This window comes from Castanea sativa, chromosome 11 (genome assembly GCF_040712315.1).
Source record: "Castanea sativa cultivar Marrone di Chiusa Pesio chromosome 11, ASM4071231v1".
Taxonomy (NCBI): Eukaryota; Viridiplantae; Streptophyta; class Magnoliopsida; order Fagales; family Fagaceae; genus Castanea; species Castanea sativa.
In genome coordinates this window covers 4,069,199-4,090,660 of record NC_134023.1, presented here as the reverse complement: position 1 = coordinate 4,090,660, position 21,462 = coordinate 4,069,199, and the positions used below count along the sequence as shown (strand labels likewise).

The window sequence follows — 21,462 nt, the reverse complement described above, 5'->3', positions numbered from 1 at the left end:
AAACAGAGCATCCTATGAAATTATTTGCACTACAGTATCAAGGACACTAGAGCAAGGTAAGGCACAATTCACGATGCCATAAACAAGCAACATAGTTTATTAAGTTGAAATTGTTCTACTTTTAATTTGAACTAGCCATGGTCCCGCGCGATGCGCGGATAATACTTTAAGCTGTTATGTGAAAATCTTATATAGAATATCAAAATATTTTAAAAAAATAATATGAAGTAATGTTGCAATAACATGAAGAGATTTTTGTTAAATTAATGATGTAATACGAAATTAAGGGGTTGAAGAGCTTAAAACTATAGAGAAAATGTTACAGAAATTAGAAATTAGTTATTATGTGGTGTAATATCTTCTAAAAAAAAAATGGTGTTATAAGTTGATTGTTTGTATAATCATTTTTTTTTTTGCTGAAATTTTTAATAATAATTATTGTTTCTACATTGGCTTGGAGTTGGAATTTGTAAATTCATGTAAATGTTTATTTTTTTTTTTTTTTGAGAAAAATGTAAATGTATAGTTGGCTTATGGAAATATTATCTAAAATTTATGATGTCACATTTATGTTATTGAAGTATGATAGTGGTAAGTTAAACCCTTAGTGAAAATAGTGACATCCTATTAATGAATTTTGTTATAATCCAAATATGTAAAGAACTTGAGTTGTAAAGCTAAATAAAAAATTACTCTTACAAAGCGCCGCATGATAGAATCGCATGGTCTCTCACGTGATGTTTTTTCTTTCTTTTATATATATATATATATATATATATATATATAATATTAGTGCATACTTATAGATAATTAATGTGTATTCACTTCATTGACACATGCAATGAATTAAAAGTTTTACATAAATGAAAACTTTGATGAGGTGAAAGCCTAAATAAGAGAAGATCAATAAATGTGCCACTTGGCAGAGCCTTATGCTCTCTCACATGAGATCTCTGTCTAAATAATTCTATTTATGATTTTAATGTCTAAAGCTTGAGGCATGATGATAATGGTAGTGCAAACATACTAAGCTGAATTTACAACATGATTCTATTAGAAGTAAAAGAACTATCTACCAATTTTATTTTTATTTTTATTTATATATAAGATAGAAAGTTTATTTTAACCTAATCTAAGTGTATATGTGTATGAAATTTCCTTCTAGAGACTTGAACCATGACCTTTGCTCTTTACACCCCACAAGCACTTATACATCTAATCTACTGTTCTTCATATCTACAACAGAGAGAGGCTATTATTTGGGCATTGATTTTGTTGATAAATATATGGAGAGTAGCTAGCTCTCATAAAGGCATTATAATAATGGCAATAATTCCTTAAGAGTACAAGCCTCACAGCTCAACTAGAGATTTCATGATGAGTAATTACTCCTACCACAAATGACAAATCCAAGGATGTCAAGCATTGAGAGTTGAGACGCTGAAACCAACCCCTCCAATACGGTAAGTACTTGTTTCACAAAATTCAATTTTTAGGTCATCCGTCCATTAGTTTCTCCCACCAAATCAGTATGCTGACCTGGTGAGGGTGTGGGCTATAAAATACTTTCCCCTCAATGACAAGTTAATGGATTTGTCATATATATATATATATATATTTTTTTTTTTTTTCAATTGAGGTGTTTTTACTATAGTATATTTAGAAATAATTTTGTATGTAGTTTCTCACAAAATTTCCTTTGCTAGATTAATTTTTTTATTTTACTTTTTTTCTCATGATTTATTTTGTTTATATGGAAGTCATTCAAGTTATTTCTAATCATGCTATGACCTGAATATAAATCTATGTTAAAGGTGGGAGCTTAATTGATAAAATCCCGATTTGTCTCTCTCTCATTGTCATAGTTTACAACTCAACTTGGTAGCAAATTATCAATCCCTTTGTTTGTTTGGATGATAATATTTTCACAAAACCTTTAGCTATTGCCTCCCTTCTGTAATTGTCTCTTAAGCTGGACTCGTTTGATTTCTATACTCTAGTTGTTTTTTTATATTAGCAAATTAATAAGGGTATTTTTGTAAATAAGCCTTGTTATAAATATATGCTAAGGTAGGGGCATGACTGATAAAGACCTAAACTAACTCTCTCTCTCTCTCTCTCTCTCTTTATATATATATATATATATATATATATATATATATATTATTCCTCCTTTTCCTCTTTTCTCTTAACCCTAATTTCATAATTTACAACTCAATTGAAGTCATGATTTATTGTTTCTAAAGTAACATTTTAGTAGTTGTTGCTCAAAAGATGATCATATATATAATTTTAAATCTGAAATAGAGAGAAAATTCAATTATAATTTAATTAGAGTCTAAAATGATTAGAATCATTTTAGTCATTTTGGTTTATGTTGGTCCATCTCAGTCCACTTAGGTCCATTCAATCTAGTTTGGTTCTCTTCAGTCCACTTAGGTTTTGTTGGTCAATTTGACTATATGTTGCTCTTCAATCCATGATACTCCTTAAATATACAAAAATATGATAAAAATAACATAACAAATAAATTAAAACAATGTAAAATGATTGAACTGCTCAGTGATAATGCATATTTCTTTTGTACTTTTTCTTATATTTATCTACATAAAACTTTTTACAAGTTCTAGAAGTTCTTAAATTGATTAGAATGGAGAAAGTTAATATATGAAGATTGAGAAGTATTGTCAAGATAGTAGCAACAATGTTTTGTAACGTAAAGCAATTTTGATAGTATTGCTTAGAGGACCAAAATTATTAAACATTAATAAATAAATGTTGGGTTGTCTATCTTTCTATGTAAGTAATTATTTCTGGTCATTTTGGGAGATGATGCTAATATTACAAATCAAATTCTCTTACATTATTTCACTTTATATCACTAAAATTCTATTTACTTTCACATAGTTCACACTTTTTAGCAAGTGTTCTTGATATATATATATATAGACATACATCCACACTTGGATGCTTTCCTTGGCAATTCTACAATCAACAATACATTACTCTTGCCGTATAATTTATAATTTATTGCATTTATTGTTGACACATGATATTTTTTAATTCAGGTTTCCTCTCTTCCTTCTTACTAGGATGTATATAATAGCTATTATCATATTGTACACCACAATATAAATTGGACCTACAGTTAAACATTTTTGGTTTAGGCTTAAGTGCATTTCAAACTAATCCGCTCTTCTTCCAAGTGTTTTTTTTTTTTTTTTTTTGGGTTTACTTCTACTATTTTCTAAGCCAATTTGTTAAAATTTTAGAAATTGTGTTTGACTTCATCTTGCTAGGTTCTTTTTTCATGATCATTGGTTTATATGCTATGATTAGGGCTAAAGTTGAAGATCTGGAAGAGATCAAGCAAGATACAGTTCTAGAGCTATATTACATGAATCCTTGGTAGGGCTGTCCAAAGACCCGCAGGAACCAACCCACCCGATGTCGCCGACCGAACCCAATGCCACCGACTGAACCCGACCTGCCGTCGACCGAACCGACTGCTCCGGCAGTCGGTGAAGGCTTTGATTCTCCAAAATCTAAGATCAACAGGTCGGAGATCGGATCTCCTCCTCTCAAATCCGTGAAACCCGATTCGACTAACCCATCATTTTCCCAGCGAGTTTTTGAGATTTTTTTGGGTAGATCCGGCAAGTTTTGAGATTTTTTTGGTAAGATTTAAGTTAGATCCGGCGAGATTTCGCTAGATCTAGCCAAGATCTTGCCGAAAATGGCCAAGATCTTGTTGGATCTGGCGAGATCTGGCCGGATTTCTAATGTTTTTCAAAAAAATTTTTGCCGGATTCTATGTTTTTCAAAATTTTTCTCGCCGGATTCTGCGTTTTTCATATTTTCTTGACCGGATTCTTACCGTTTGCAAATAATCAACCCCGACTGAGACCCGACCACTTTCTGGCAAGAACCGTCCGATCCGATCCAATTTTCTGACTGGTCGGCGGCGGGTCTGAAAATCTGGAACCTGACTTGGTCGGGTTGGTCGCGGGTTGGGCACAAACCCAACCCGGACCGACCAGTTGACACCCCTAATCCTTGGAGAACAAGAGTATTAACGTTGATTTGGAAGAACCATTACTACTCTCTTAAAATCACTTAATGTTTATGTAATTACTAAAATGTATAAATTTCTCAATAGCTCAACATAATAAAGTGATTCCATGGTATTAAATAAATAAATAAATATATATTGTGAGGATACTTCCCCAATTAATCGGAATTATCCGCTTTGGGGAGCCAGTCCCTCACGGTTTATTTCTCAAGCGACGAGGGAGCGTACGGATCTTTACCCTCTGGGGGCTTTATACCGCAGTCCCACATCGGCAAGAGTTCCCTCCCACTCATGGTTTATAAGCTTCTGGAGCGACCATGAGTGTACCACTACAACACTCGCTCCAGAAGCTTATAAACCATGAGTGGGAGGGAACTCTTGCCGATGTGGAACTGCGGTGTAAAGCCCCCAGAGGGTGAAGATCCGTACGCTCCCTCGTCGCTTGAGAAATAAACCGTGAGGGACTGGCTCCCCAAAGCGGATAATTCCGATTAATTGGGGAAGTATCCTCACATATATATATATATATATATATATATATATATATATATATATATATATTTATATATGGACATGCATAAACAATTCTATCATGAATACATTTTCTTTCCCCCACCCCCCTTTTATGCTATTTATTGATTGACTAAGATCTACTACACATTTAGCTTCCTCAAATTTTCAAAATTTTAAATTATGTGGAAAGAAAAAAAATAAAATAAGCCAGCATATGTTTTGGAGAGAAAAAAAATTCAATAATAGTTGATTCTCATATAAGAGTTTCATGATTATTAAATATAAATTGTAATAGATTTGTTTAATATTGTTCTTGTAAGTGCACAATTGCACCTGGACCCAAAGACAATCACGGGCTTAGGCCCAATGAGCCTTAAACAATAAAATTTGTAGAGTGTGGGCTTGAAACCTCGGTTAGAAGTACTGGGAGCTTGATAACAGGCTTTTATAAACAAATACAGGTAAATAACGAACGATGATTGCAAATGGATCTCCTCGGACTCGAGCCGAGGACTACTTCTTTATTATTTCTCTTTCTTCCTTAAAGATTACAATTTCTTAATTTCTTTCTTAGTTACCGATCCACCTCTTTTTGGCCTTTACCCCCTTTTTATACTTCCTTCCCTGATACTTTTTGAACAGTGACTAGAAGTTTCCACCTCACTGTTCAGGGCTCACCTCCTTATTAATGCGGCCAGGGTGGTAGGTGCAGAGCCTTTAATGCGGAGGTGGCAGCCTTTGCTCTAGATATTTTCTTTAATACTGGTGCATCTAGAAGATTCAGGATGTCCCCCTTTAACCATCAGTCTTTCCAGGGTTGTGCCTCGACCTTCATAATGAAGTTTTGAGCTCTCTTGGATCTGTCCGAGGTGAAACTCTCCCTCAGCTGTATCCTCGGACCCTCGGCGTATGGGCCAGCTCGTAGATTTTAATTCTGGAGCAGGTCGGCCCTCCATGCTACAGTCCAAAGGCCCATATGCCCACTTGAGTCCTTTTACTCCCCACAGTTCTTATGTGATAAAATTGAAACAAAGTTTTTATAAATTTCTAAAAAAATTTTCCAACAATGCAAAATAATGTTAAATTTCATATGAAATAATCAAGATTCGTTTTCATGTTCTAATCAAAATTATACTTTCTCTAATTTTTAAGTGTTGCGTATCTCACTATATTATAAGGTATTACAAATATCTTGCCATATAATAATCAAAAGTAAAATGAAATATGTTTATATAGCAACAAAAAAAAAAAACAAAAAAAAATTTCTTACAAAAAATCAAGATATAGATTTTTATACTTACAGAATATATATTATATATTACAATGTAATCACATTATTTTGAGATGAATTTGAGATTATTACTTATAACTAGTTGCAAACCTGTGCAATGCGTGGAAAAATTTGACATCATATATATTAGTGAAAAATGAGAATAGTAGTTGAGCTTTATAAGTAAGAACAAAGTTTCTTTCCAAAACTAGTTTGGAGAGAAACTCTACAAAAATTGCATGTTCTTATTATATCCTTAATACTTGCAAAATTTTAAGAAAATTAAAGATTACTTACTATGTCATCAATCAAATGTTAAAATTTCAAGTTTTTGTGATTTGAAATTGTTTATAAAAAATAAGTTCTTTAATTAATGAACCGTAAATTTCTTTCTTTCTCTATCCCTCTTTCGTTCTCTCTTTTGGTGCAAGGTGAACCAGCGAATGTACGAGTAAAAACATCCTTACTCAATTATGCTGCCAAATTTTACAGTCATGACTACTTCCCTCTTATGGTCTTAACTTGCCACAATTACATTACTTGTCCCTGGCATTTTGCTTTTAAAAGGAAAGACAGGAAGGAACATGATACATTAAATGTTAACTTTAATCCTAGATGTATAATTTTATCAAGGAATTTTAGCAAAACCGATTTTGTTGAACTTGGGGGGATGAGAACATTAAAGTTTTTCCATAGTTGGGTTTTCTCAAGAAGGAACACCACCATTGCTTTTGAAATTCTAAGCATATGGACGAGTATTGGTACTCATAAGCACATAACAGCTTATAATATGTTTTATATTATCTACATGCTGCATTGAAAGCATTTAATTTCTGCATGCCTATATAAAGTTGAGGTTCACAGTCATTTCGACCATAGAAAAAGTGATCTCACCATAGAAAAGGTTCACAGTCATTTCGACCATAGAAAAAATCATCTCTTGAGAGAGAAAAAGAAAGAAGGAAAGATGGAGTACATATCTTTTGTGAAATTCATCTTTATGATAGGGTTTCCATTGCTCAAAATGATTATTAGACGTAAAGATTTTTGCATTGGCACTCAAAATAAGGGATCACTGTTCTTGATAGATCTTCAAGAGAGGTTCCCCTAACAGGGGTTCTATACAAGTATCAGGTACAAAACCAAGTTGAAATAAATGTTGAGTACATAGAGTAGTAAAAATATCAGACTACTTTTGTTGACTTTTTATGTTGTTGAATTCCCTTACCTAATCCACAATAACTGTCTTGTAGGTGGCTGGAAGCGATATGTGTTGCAAGTACGTTCAACTTAGAGATGCCAGTTAACCCAAGAAAGTGTTCCTATATTATTCTAAATACTGTTGGCATTAAAAAAAAAAAAACTAGTTGTATTTTTTTTTTTTAGAATCAAACTAGTTGTATTTAGAATCAATTAGGTTGATGTTACTGTTTATTATTTTAAAATATATCTATTATAAAAAAAAAATTAGAATAATCCTTTTTTCCACCCTTAAATCAAGAAGATTCAGGGCAATCTTTTTTGAACATGTGTAGTTTCCAATCTTTTGAGTGAAGACTTCGGACGATCAAATTAAGTATTACCTAGAGAATTAAGAGCCGCATTGTGTATAAATAAGGTGGAAAACTGCAATGATACAATTTTCTTTGTTCATACTAACGAAAAGATTATCTACCTCATACCCTCAAAAGCATTTCAGTTCTTTTTATTTCATGACTAACCTTCTAAAGTAAATATTTAGCAAAGAAAAAAAAAACCTTCTAAAGTAAATACATACAATAAGGAGAATTTCCATGCTCACTTTTCATATAAAATATTACAACAAAATGCCACTATGCTTGAGATTAAACCAAATGTGGCCCTCTAAAGAATAAATATATCTGGCAAGAGTAATGTTAAAACTACAAAATATTTCACAAACATTTTTCATTACTTCTTAAGGTGGCAAGTTATGATTGGAGTAATATCGTTTTCGCATGAGCCAACCATTGATGTCAGTTTATTCTGTACCAATCATAACAGGGCAAATTAGCAGATGTGAAAGTTTTTTGTGTCACTAGATTTATATTGATTTGGCAAAGCAGAACGGTCAGTAGTATCAACCTGCATAGGACCTGTGTGCCTTTCTGTCCAACAAGGCAATATGGTTACAGCCATAGTTGGAAGTGAGCTCAAAGTCATCGATAGATTTGTGGGCAAAATCTACTTGTCTCCACCTCCGAACATCCCCATCATGTCTTTTGTAGATCCCATTTGCTTCATCAAGTTTTGTAAGCCACCCATGCCACCAATCTGCTTCAGCATTTGTGGGGGGAGGACTTTGCTCATGTTCTGTGCATTCATGTTACGTGATAGGGCACTCATGTCACCCTTCTTAGGAATCTTAAGCCCTTTCATTTTGCTCCATATCTTGGCAAGGCGCTTGTACTCTTCCATCATCTCCATTACTTCTGTAAGTTGACGACCACAACCTCGGGCTATCCGCATCATACGAGATTCATTCATGAGCTTTGGATTTGTATTATCCAACTCTGCAACATTTTAGTCAACTATTAGAATCAGAATAATGAGTTGAATCAGTATAAAGTCAACCATGCAGCACAAGCAGAGCAAAACCAAAAAAATGGCATTGAGTCTCGATTCACCTTCATTTGTCATGGAGTCCATCATGGTCATGTACCGCTTGATCTTTGCTGAACTTTCCTTTTCACGACCTTTTGGCATTAACTCAGCACTAAATCCTGGAAGCATTGAGAAAACCTACACAGCCAAGTCAGTCATCAGCATTAAGGAACAGCCTCTCCAGATCCAAATCAGAAGCTCAACATTTAGCACATTTCAGTAAAAAATTCCAAAATGACTGCTGAGACTCAACACCCCCAACCCCATCCGGAATTAACCTCCAGAGCAACCCAGTGGTCACATATTAATCTAGCTAAAGAAAATAGCAGTCACCTATAATTTGTTGCATACCCTACACAACTAAGACTATATAATAAAAGTGAAAGGCACATTATTGTTGATTTAGCTTCAATGAGATGGTATAAGTCAGGGACTAACCTGGCTAATTGGACCCATTTTCATTATATTCTGAAATTGCTCATACATAATCCTTAATGTAAAGTTCCCTTCTGAAAGCTTTTGCAGAAGTTCAGGCTGCTGATCCATAGGAACAACTTCTTGAATTTTGTCCATAAATCCAGACCAGTCACCCATGCCTAGATGGAAATATAATTGACATGCAAATATTAACAACATTCCAAAGAAATTGAATTAACAAATTTCAAGAATCAGAGCAGTAAAAGAGGTGCTCACCTAAAAGACGGCTGACAAATGGTTTAACATCAAAAACTTCAAACTCATCCATATGCTCCCCAGTTCCAATAAATATAACAGGACTCTTTGTTGCTGCAACACTGCACATATAAAGAGCGACAAAATTAAGTATACAAAGAAAAAAATAGGAGACGCGGTTTAAACTTTAAGTTGCTTCTATTAAAATTAGCAAGAAGTTTCCATTTCATAAGAAATTGAACTAAAATTGAAGGTAGCTTATAATTCCATAATTTATGGAAACTGCAATTTAGAGAAGATGTACAGTATCAATGACTGTTTTTTATATTCTTAGGTCCACCTAAAGTTAATTAATTTATGCTATTTACAGATCACACCATATGAATGACCCAACCTTTGTGTTGAATATTCAAACAAGTAAAATAGGCATGTCATTGCATTTAATTTTATCTTTTCTTTGTATTATTATTTTATCAAATAGTGCAAATGGGCATGGGAAATACATGAGAACATCAAAAGAGAAGAATCAAACTTTTAATATCTTTTTTTTTTATAAGTAATCAAACTTCTAATATCTTTTTTTTTTTTTCTTCAAAATCCAAAAAATAGAAAAAAGAATGAACAGCAGCCGAACATAGACTTCTACTCAAAGAGTGATCTCAGAAGTACCATCTTGTCTTTTCCATGGAACTATGGAAGCTCAACACCTTTCAAACGTCCAGCTAATAGAGACACGTACCAAATGCATGACACATTAGCCATAGCTGAATTGTGCTTAGAATAGATATCCTCCATTGCGTAGAAAAACAGCAGAATTCCAACAATGGAAAAGAGTTCTAAACATTGCCAAGACACATACTGACTTCCAAACACAAAACAAACTACCATAGCTCTCTAGCAACATCATATTTAATGGTAATTTTCTGTCTCATCACTCATAACATGTGCAACAAAGAAAAATTACGCAATAGCTCTCTAGCAACATCATATTTAATGGTAATTTTCTGTCTCGCCACTCTTAACACGTGCAGAAAAGAGAAATTATGATTAAGGTTTATGAGAACTCCCAAGCTATATTGTGAACAAAAAAGACTTTGCAGGCAGCATATAGCTCTTTTTTGCATGAAAAGTTAAAAAAACACCATAGCTCACCAGACACCCCGACAAGGAAAAGCAGCCAAGAGCATGTTGAGGTGCAAAATAGTAGACAAAGTATCAAACAAACAACTCATTGTTAATCTCCATCATGTTGCCAAACCTTCCATACATTTCACACAATTCAGTAAATCAAAAAGTGAAATCAACGGTTCAACTCCCAACCCAGTCTTGCATTGCATGTACAACAAACCTATGACAACAAGATTTCCACTAGTCTCACTCAAGACCACAACTGAGATATCCTGATTCTCCATTAACTAGAAAGATCATGCCAATGAGCTCAAGCTCAAATGGCATATCCTCCCCTTCAAATGAGCATGGTGAAGGGTGAGGAGGTTATATTATACACAAACACAGAAAAAAAAGGATCAGGAAATGTAAATTTCAAATCTCCGCATACTAAACATTGTACCAAAATCACATACCCAACCATGACCACCACCAAACATGTTTAGAAATCCTAGAAGCACACAGTATACGATTTCTTTCACAAGTACTCTTTTATATTTCATTAGTAGTCTAGAAATTGGGGTGATATGATTTCAAGAATAATACCAAATCCCAGGAATGTGGAGAAGAAAAGAGATGCCTTAGATTTAGTTATAGCCAGGAACTGAAGGCCAAGGGTGCTGGAAAAATTACAATAAACTAAAATCCAAATGCTACCAGGTAACAAAATCCACAGTTGCAAACCTCTATGAAATGGGGCTATATACTTTAAAGAGGAAAACTGAGGCATTATGTCTTCTTTTTTTTTAATAATGGTTAGAAATCCTACACTAATACTCGAACCCATTCCCCCAACTCTCCCTAGAACCCCAAAGCTCTAACGCTCCATTTGCATTTGGGAGGAGGGAAATGAATGGAATGAAATGATTTATTTTGGAATATTCCTTCCATTCCCTTGTTTGAGAGTTTTAATGGAGGGAATAGAAAAATTATTCTCTTGTTTGAATGGAATGGAATGGATAGAAAGAAACACTCATTTTTCTTTATTCTCTCAAAACTTTAAATTTTCATTTCCCCCAAAACTAGGAGGAATTGGAGGGAATGAAATTTAATTTAATGAAATTTTTACTAAAACTCTCAAAACACTCCTATATATTTAGCTTCTTATTTTAAAATATGGGTCTAATAGTAATATTGTCATAAAACGGTTCTAATGCTTTCTCTCTATGCTACTCCCAATAAGGTTACGTACCTTTCCATTTCTTTATTTTAAAACATCCGAACAAGATTACTTCATTCCATTCCATTTTTTTTTTTCATTCCTTAAATACAATCCATTCCATTCTATTTTTTCCTATTCCTTTATGATTTACTCCTTCCATTCCATTCCATTCAATTCCTTTATGAATTCCCAAACAAAGTGTAAGGCTTGGGGAGGTACCATTCAATCTAACAAGTACACGGTGCTAGATTAAGCAATCAAAATGTGAACAACAATAAGCAACCCTAGAAGATTTATCTTTCTTTATAACAAACTATAAAGCTGCAGCCAACTTATTGCTAACTCAAACCTCAAATCATCATGCATGTAGTTATGCATGAAAATACAATACAATAGCATGTGACAAATGAATAACTTAATGGCCTATCAAAGTACATACTACTCAATGGTATTCTTTACTAAAATTAACGAAGATGATACTCTGTCCCTCCCATAATGAGTGTCGCACCATCCTTTTTTTCCTTTGCCACACAATGAGTCCACCACTAAAGAAATATTGGGTCTATTTTAAATAAAGTATAAAACACCAGTTTTGAGTAGCAACTGCACAGGTTCAGCAAAATGCACGCATTGAAGCTTTAATATTAGATTTAAAAACCAACTAGAAACATGAAAATAAGCCTGAATTGTTGTTGCAATAGAACTTACGCACTAAGGGCACCACCTCCCTTTGCATGCCCGTCCATTTTCGTAACAATTACAGCTCCAACTGAAACACTTTGCTTGAAAGCTTGAGCTTGATCAAATGCAGCCTGACCAATACTGCTATCCATAACAAATATGACAAGATCTGGTTTCTGGAAAGCAAAGAAAATATCTTAACACAGTCAATCAACTACAAATTACTAGGAAGTAGGAACAAAGCAATACCAGAAAATTACCGTTGCTTCAGCAACTTGACGCATTTCTTCAAAAAGAGCAGCTTCTTGTTTGTGACGCCCACTGGTGTCAACAATGATCAGATCACAGTTTTCTTTTTTGAATCTTTCTACACCTTCCACTGCAATTTTAACAGGATCTGATTCTGTATAGCTGTATCATTGAAAACCACCTCAATTATTACTTAAATAAAAAAGAATGCATTATTTAATGAAATGTAATTGGCGACCGCACCTTATTAATGAGAGTGATAATGATAACAATAATAAACAAAGTAAACAATGACAAAACAAACAGAATATTTAGGGAGATCACAAAAGAGAGAGATTCAAAAAATGGAACTAAAAGTATTGTTTCTTCTTTCTGGAAAAGGAACATACATATGCCAGATATCACGAGCACAATTGTGATGATGATTCCCCATGGGATCCCTATGATGGATATCCATCAGATGCTCCTGATACTGACTAAAGCATCCTGACTCAGCAACTCAGGATAAGATCACAGCTCGGTTACTATTCAAATTCAGCACCAGCCACTGATATGAACAGTACCCGCATCATGAACAGTACCAGAGCCCAGCAGATTCCCCCGACAGGTTACTATTTCAACAGTGACCAAATTCGGAAAAGCAAGGGGACAAGTCACTGTTCACAGAACAGTAAAAGTTACTGTTCACTGACACAATCATTCAAAGTTACTGTTGCTTTCGATGGAAAAGGTTTTCACCTCAGTAAAAGCAATTCACTCTCCGTGATTTCAGCAGTCTTCAGCCAGGAGGTAATTTTGGAGATGCTGAAGTTGCTCCTAAAATTGGACCTGCTGATGAATGGAGATGAGGCTGCTTTAAATAGACTGGAAGGAGCCTTGGATGCTGGCTGAAGACTGCTGAAATCACGGAGAGTGAATTGCTTTTACTGAGGTGAAAAACCTTTTCCACCGAAAGCAACAGTAACTTTGAATGATTGTGTCGGTGAACAGTAACTTTTACTGTTCCCTTGCTTTTCCGAATTTGGTCACTGTTGAAATAGTAACCTGTCGGGGGAATCTGCTGGGCTCTGGTGCTGTTTATGATGCGGGTACTGTTCATATCAGTGGCTGGTGCTGAATTTGAATAGTAACCGGACTGTGATCTTATCCTGAGTTGCTGAGTCAGGATTTCTTTTTTAATTGCTATCCAGATTATACCCACTGTAAGGATCTTGGGAATCCTGAAAATGGTGGAACAATTGTCTTACTGAAGTGTCCAAAGAAGACATCAAGTACGCCATTCAGAAGGATGAAGAAGGAAACCCCATTATCAATGAAATTGAACAAGGAATTCCTGATGGAGTCAATATGAAGAAGGAAACCCCATTATCAATGAAATTGAACAAGGAATTCCTGATGGAGTCAATACCCTGATTTATACAATCATGAAACACTTCATAGGAAAACCCAGCAATATCACAACTAGGATTTATGAGCAGCTGAGTAACCTTAGGTGTAAAACGGTCGGCTGAGGCCATGATATTACAAATATGAAAATTGGATAGTGCCATCTAATTACAATGCTATGGTTGTAAAGAGGAGGCAAAGCTGAGAAATAAACTCTTGGCTAGAAGAGGAGGTAATTTTGGAGATGCTGAAGTTGCTCCTAAAATTGGAATGGAGATAAGGCTGCTTTAAATAGACTGGAAGGAGCCTTGGATGCTGGCTGAAAACTGCTGAAATCACGGAGAGTGAATTGCTTTTACTGAGGTGAAAACCTTTTCCACCGAAAGCAACAGTAACTTTGAATGATTGTGTCGGTGAACAGTAACTTGTCCCCTTGCTTTTCCGAATTTGGTCACTGTTGAAATAGTAACCTGTCGGGGGAATCTGCTGGGCTCTGGTACTGTTCATGATGCGGGTACTGTTCATATCAGTGGCTGGTGCTGAATTTGAATAGTAACCGGGCTGTGATCTTATATATATATATATATATATATATGTGTGTGTGTGTGTGTGTGTATGTATGTATATGCTCTAGAGGCACAACTAGAGTACCGTGTCATAGTTGACAAAATCTCGTTCATAATATAAGCAGTCACTAAACTACATCTATTACTTCCCTCTCTTTTAGATTTGTAGGTTTATGTAATTTGGGGTAGTCTTTTGCTTTCCTTGTACACTTCCTGTGTACCAAGGAATTTGCTAATTTTCTTGTTTTTTTTTTAATAATTTTTTCAATAAAGTTTTTATTTACCGATAAAAAAAAAAAAAACTCTATTACATCCCATTCATAAGAAATACTGAAATAACACCACCTCTTACATGAAGAAGAGATTGGGGTTCAATTTTTCATTACTGAATGATGCCCCCCACTTGATCCCACTCCGACCCGCAACCCTCCCTATTTCATAGAGAGAGAGAGAGAGATGAACTAGTTACTTGTGTCATCATGCTTTCATCTTCTTTTTTCCTTTTTTTTTTTGCTTTTCATTTTCTTTTGGATTCAGAGGAAAGGAGAAAAAGGAGAAGGGGGGGGGGGGCAAGAGAAACAAATAAAAAAGAAAAAACACAAGAAAAAGGGCTGGACAGACCATAAAGGGAAAACAGAAGAGGGTCTAAAGGAGCTAAACAACAAAGAATTGCACTGAAAGGGTTTAGGACCAGGAGATGGGACATGAGCACATAAAAAAGAAAAAAAACACAAGAAAAAGGGCTGTACAGGCCATAAAGGGAATATGGAAAAAGGAGCTAAACAACAAACAATTGCACTGAAAGGGTTTAGGACCAGGAGATGGTACATGAGCACATCAAGACATCCCAAGGATGAGTAAATTACAATGAGATCAAACACAGTTAAAAGCCATTCATATGATTTGCAAGGCCCCCAGAGAGAGAGAGAGAGAGAGAGAGAAAGAGGAAGGGAATTTCCCCCACAAAGGGTAATGAGATATTGCAAGTTAGATACAGCTGATTAATATCATAATAGCGTTAATCAAAGCCCCCTTAAATAAATCCATTTCATTCTAGCACAAGCAAATATTTAGAACATGCTCAGAATACAAAGCTTCATTTCAAGAATGAAAATATATTTCAAAGCTCATTATGCTTATCTATGCATACCCATTTAGCATTCTAAGAGTGTAGTAGAAGAAAAATTATGGCTTCCTTATGCACCTCATTATTGTTTTCTCTACAATTTTTTATTTTTAAACAATATAGCTTGTGTGGCTGTTGACATTTCCTTGCTTCCTCGTTTCTTTTTAACAGAAATCTTCACAAATCTTATCTCCACAATTCAATATCACACTCTAAATCACAATTTGCACACACAGAAAATCAGTAGAATGTGAAAGAAGTACCTTCCATAAAATGGAATCTTAGCTTTAGTGGCATTTTGCTTCAGCTGATCAAAAGCACCAGCTCTGAATGTATCTGCACACACGAGAGAAGGCCTCCAGCCCTTTTTCTGATGATAATATGCATATTTTGTACATGTTGTGGTTTTTCCTGATCCTGAATTTGTTGTACACACAGATAATAAGATGCACACACACATAATAAGATGCACATAGATAAAAGGAAACAGTACACTCCAAAATGAAAATAGTGCAAAAATATTTTTGGACCCATGTGTCAATCATAGCATACAACTCCCAGATAGCTAGTTCACATCGAAACTTCACAAAAAAAATCCCAATCTGTATAGAAGTGATTGTATATGACAATTTCTGAATGATCCAATAAGCATGAAAGTGATCTGATAAAAAACATACCTTGTAAACCTACAAACATAACAACACTTGGTTTCGCTTTCTTTGGAGTAAAAGAAGGCTTCCCAGGATCCAGCATTTTGCAGAGTTCGTTAAATATAGCCTACAATGAAAAGGACCCTTTAATAAGATTAAGAGCACAGCAGATACCAAGACATTATATACAAAAATGATTTTCCCTTCTTTTTTTTTTTTTTTCTTTTTGTATTTATTTTGAAGATTGCAGTTGCATATCATAGCAGAAAATGCACTAGACACATAACGTTACTAGAAAGAGCATGTCAATGGGTTTTTTTTAAGGCTTAACAAAATAGCCCCCAACACAAAGAAGTAACTTTTTGCAGAATTTAGTTGCTACCAATAAATGCAACATGGTCACACAAGGATAGAATTATTTGACATAGCATAGATATACCATCATACAAGTAACTATAAACAGAAAAAAAAAAAAAAAAAAAAAAATATATATATATATATATATATATATATATATATATATATATATATATATATATATATATATACACATCAATTTTTTTTTTTAGCAAGGAAAACTGAAGTACAACTCCTCAGGTGCTAAAGCTTAGGTTCCCCCTATTAAATTCATCCATATGGTTGCATTGCCCAATAAATCACATGGTAAAATTTAATTTTCCTTAGAAAAGATATCACTATCATTGTTGCATTGGTTAATACAACCATGATGCTAATTTCAATTGGGGAACCTAATTCAAAGCACCTAAGGAATTGTACCTAAACTGGCCCTTTATTAGCACTCAAAATTTGTCAAAATTGTTCCAGAATTCCAAAAACCAAATCCAAACAGCCCAAGTCTAGGGCCTCCAGGCTTCGGTATTATTATTGATCAAAAGCCTAAATCCACTAAACTATAAAAGCTAGACACTAGTACAACAATAGAACCAAGCTCTCTCAACTCTTTCATATTGGGTACTCTTATATTTCCCCCCCCCCCCCTATAAACAGGTTTTCACTTTTCTACAACAATGACACTAAAAATTATCCAATTTTCACATGCAAATCTGATAGCTTAACTAATTTTTCCAAAGTAAAACCTAAACTTCAAACTCTAAAATCTAAACTCATGGTATCACCAGCTAATTTTTTTTTCCTCTATAAACAGGTTTATAACACACAAATCCAATTAACAAGTGCGAATTTTGATAGCTTAGCTAGCTTTTCAAAGCAAACCCTAAACTCTAAACTCATGGTAGCAAAAGCCAATCATTTCATCAAAATAATCACAAACATCAAAATTTAAACAAAAAAAGAAAGAAAGAAAAGATTCACAGAAATAGAAGATAGAATCAATCAGAAAAAGAGAGAAATTTGTACTTGTTGGATGATTTTGCGCTTGTTGTGGCCGGCGGCGAGGTCGTCAAGATTGACAATCTTCTTGATATTGGTCTGCATGTCACGGACGAGCTTGAATTGCACATCGGATTGCAAGAGAGCGCGAGTGATCTCGTTGAGGCATTCGTTGAGGACCTTCTCGTCGATTATGGTCGCATTGCTCATCTGCTGAAGAGCACGCGATATGCTCGTACCTAACTCTGCTAACACCATCTTCGCTGCCTCTGAGAATTCCGGCGAAGAATGATCGGAGCAAAATGGGGAGGTTAGGGTTAGGGTTTTGGTTTTGGGGGATCGAAGAAGAAGACGAAGGTATAGAGAGGTAGGAAACGAATTTTTATATATACGTTAACAAGATATAATAATGTTTTTTTATAACTCGTAGATGGTACGGAACTAGGAAGCTAAAATTAATTTTATAAAATTTTAAATTTATTAAAAAATTACAATATTGTATGATTTGTTTTTATATGACTTTAATTTGTGTTACAATTTAATGTAGAAGTTATTGCTTGAACGTGTAATAGCTTACAAAAAATTTATTAGACAATTTCAGATGGTTTCAAGAAATTCAAGAACTTAAAATCAGAACTCTAAGTAAGAGCGGAAAAATTAAGAAGCAATTGGAATCTAATATATCTACCAAAACTAAAAACCCAAAGAGTGAGAAATAAAATCTTGAATGACCAATGTTCCAAAGGAGAAAATACAAGGTGTTTCAGATGCATGCATCCTCCCACTACATATAAGGGTGGATCCTACACTTGTGGGGCCCACACTCATGTGAGTGGGAGAATGCATGCATTCGAAACACTTTATACCACCTCGTTCCAAAGAGAGAAAGAAAGAGAAAAGAAGGTACGCCCCTGTGAAAGAGGCGATTGGTGGTGAATCAACAATAAAATAAATAAATAATTTAGATATTTCAAATATTGCAAAAACTAACATTCCAAAATGCCAAAAAAGATATATAATTAAAGAATAAGTTATTGAAATAGTTTTAAAAAATATATGACGATTTAAAAGAGGTCTAAACTTTAAGAAAAAAAATACATTATCTCATAAAACAATAATTTTTAAATTTTAATAGGTCTAAACTTTAAACAATGAAAAAAAAAATCATATACATGCACAGATATCATTCAAATTAAAACGTCAAAGATATATTTCAGTCGCTCATTTATTTTGCATACATTACGTTACATCAAGATATATAGTTTTCATAAAATAAAATAAAAAGATATATAGTTTTAAGGTTTCATTATTAGAAAAGAAAAGAAAAAAAAGTTGTAGGTTAATTATTGAGTGCATATTACAACATTGCGAAGCTTGAGGCATCACAAACAATTCTCAAACCATGCATATGATATATTTGACTCAAAACCTACTTATTTTTAAGTACTACTCTCCATACCACCACTCCCCCTTGGTGCGGTAGTTACTCTACAAGTATAAATGCTTGTGAGGTATGGGGGGCAAGGATCGTGGTTCAAGTCTCCAGAAGGGAGTTTCACACATATACACTTAGATTAGGCTAGAGTAGAAATTCTATTTTGTATATAAAAAAAAAAAGTACTACTCTCCATGAAAGTAAGCAACCTGATGCATATCGGCTTCTATATTGCTTCTTCTTTTTTTTTTTTTTTGGAGGATAAACGTCAGATTTGGCTTATATATTGCTGAAACATATATATTTCTACTTATCTCAAATGGTAATGTGGTGCATAACTAGGGTATGGGAATGGGTAATAGATGTATGGAGATGAAAATCACTTTTTAAACAAAATTATTTTTAAACAAAAATAATTTTGTTAAAAAAAATGATGAGTTTGAGTTGAAGTTGGACTTGTTAAAGATATAGAGTTTCACTTCTTGTTAAGTTAGAACTAAACAAAAATAATTTTGTTTAAATAAAATGATAATTTTATTTAAATATTGTACTAATGTGAAAAATTGTAAGAGTTTCAAAAGCTTCGGTTATATATATATATAAGATTTTTTTTTAAGTTTAAAAAAATAATTTTTTTGGTAAACTAACACTTTTTAAACTTAAAAATTTTAGTTTTCAAAAAAAACAAAAAAATAAATTTTATGTAAGAAAAAAAATCAAAAAAGTTATTAAATAACTAGCTCATCACACATGCTTTGCGCATACTATGAGGCGTTTTTTTTTAAATTTTTATTTTGGGTTTAGTGTTATAATATTTAAAAGTGAGATAAAGATGATGTCCTAATTATTAGGATCTTCGTCTACATGAGAGTCGATAAAAGTTTGAAAATTTAAATTGGAGAAGAGAAAGGAAAAAGTTTAAAACTTAGGAATTAAAAAAAAAAAATTAAATTACTCTTTTAACATGTTTGTGATTTTAAATTTAAAATTATTTAACTAAAAGATAGGAGCATTTTAGAGAGTTTAAAAGTTTGCATGAGGGTATTTTAGTACGCAAAATGATGAAACCCAAAATACACATTTTATGGAGCCATAGTTGTGCCAAGTGTTATCATATACTACATAATCAAAGTTTGGCTTAAGGGTCATAGTTGTGCCAAGTAGTTGTACCAAATCATGTATTATTATTCTATATAATAAAAGGTACTAAGTAACAGTATCAAATTGCAGTAATTTTTTCTAACAAAAAAAAATTATAGCAAATTTTTTGAATAAAATAAAATCTTATTTGTTATTATCAACTTTTATTGTATTACTTTATCACTTCATGTTGATAACAACTTCTTCTCTGTGTGTTTTATATTTTATTTTATTTTTAAATTTCTATGTTGATGATTACATTTTAAAAAATATTCCTATTTCCTTATAGCCATCCATCATGTTTTCCTTTTTCTTTTCGTTTTTTTTTTTAAAAAAAAATTTTATGTTAATGTTGATTAGAAATTATAATTTCTATAGGATTTAAACTCTATAATTATATCAAATAAGACCCTAACATAAAAATAAAATGAGACTTTACCAATATATATTGATAGTAAAATGCAAAGTCTAGTTCGTCCATAAATATCGTCCAAGCCCAACGTCTAGGATTAACCCTAAAGGAAAAATTAGAGAAATAACAAGGAGCAAGTGCACAAAGAGATTAAAAGGGGCTCAACAGTCGTTCAAGAGTAGAATATACTCATCCATACCACCCTGAGGTGTAGACAAGTACAAACACTTAGAAAAATATGAAGCATCCTCAAAGTTCAATATGAGTAACCAGATTTCAGTTTCCTAAACGTGGGATAAAATCCTCAAAGTTCTCTCCCACATTCTATTAAGTCCACTTGTTTCTCATGCAATGCTCCATGAAATCCACACATCTCCCATGATGTTAGTGGAACCAAACAAGTAGACCCACTCCAAGTTTTTTATAAAAGGGATTCACCCTCAACAAACTAAGGTATTTTCAACCAATTATACACTCTCCATACTTATTTCCCAAAAGAGAGAGCTAACTTAACCATTAGAAGGTCCTTGGCCAGTTCATCTCGGTCTGCTTTGATAGTTCTTTTCTTTACAAGTCACGAAATTGCTGTCCACTGATTTTTCAACACTATTAATTGGCATTTTCTGTGGGAAAAAGAGAGTAAGATTTGGTTAATTCTAACTGTTAACCATATTGTTTTCTAAGAAAAAAGGGCTGAATGGTATGGAATAGGTCAATGGCTACAAGTCCAGCGCACTAGGAGGATGGAAATGCTTCCAGTCATCCAAACCATGCACCACCAGCAAACCTCGAACAGTACTTGTAATCCATGGTGGTTGCCATGGCAAACTTAACATAGCAGAACCAAGAGTTGACGAGGGAGGTCAATAGGAGGAGGCAACATCGATAGAGGATAAAACTCAAAAAAAGTAAAGGCAGAAAATAGCGCTGAAGGAGGAGATCCATTAAGGGGCACTGTCACTAGAAGGGTGCCTCACTTGTAAAAAGAA

General features: G+C 33.8%; 1 protein-coding gene across 2 annotated transcripts; it reads right to left on the bottom strand.

The window, feature by feature from the left end:
• Positions 1 to 7,634: 7,634 nt before the first annotated feature.
• LOC142615855 (signal recognition particle subunit SRP54 2-like) lies at positions 7,635 to 17,875 on the bottom strand. Of its 2 annotated transcripts, XR_012840868.1 has the most exons (10): positions 17,514 to 17,871; positions 16,164 to 16,263; positions 15,750 to 15,903; positions 12,420 to 12,570; positions 12,187 to 12,335; positions 9,171 to 9,271; positions 8,916 to 9,073; positions 8,501 to 8,615; positions 7,959 to 8,386; positions 7,635 to 7,859 (listed from the first exon to the last, which is right to left on the bottom strand). XR_012840868.1 is itself a non-coding variant. In XM_075788765.1 (9 exons), the coding sequence occupies exons 1-9, from the start codon at positions 17,742 to 17,744 to the stop codon at positions 8,058 to 8,060; spliced, it is 1,488 nt and encodes a 495-aa protein (XP_075644880.1). In that variant the 5' UTR covers positions 17,745 to 17,875; the 3' UTR covers positions 7,635 to 8,057. The 2 variants fall into 2 exon arrangements, 1 of the variants encoding a protein (XP_075644880.1); XM_075788765.1 differs by having other exon boundaries at positions 7,635 to 8,386; positions 17,514 to 17,875.
• Between the last annotated feature and the right edge of the window lie 3,587 nt (positions 17,876 to 21,462).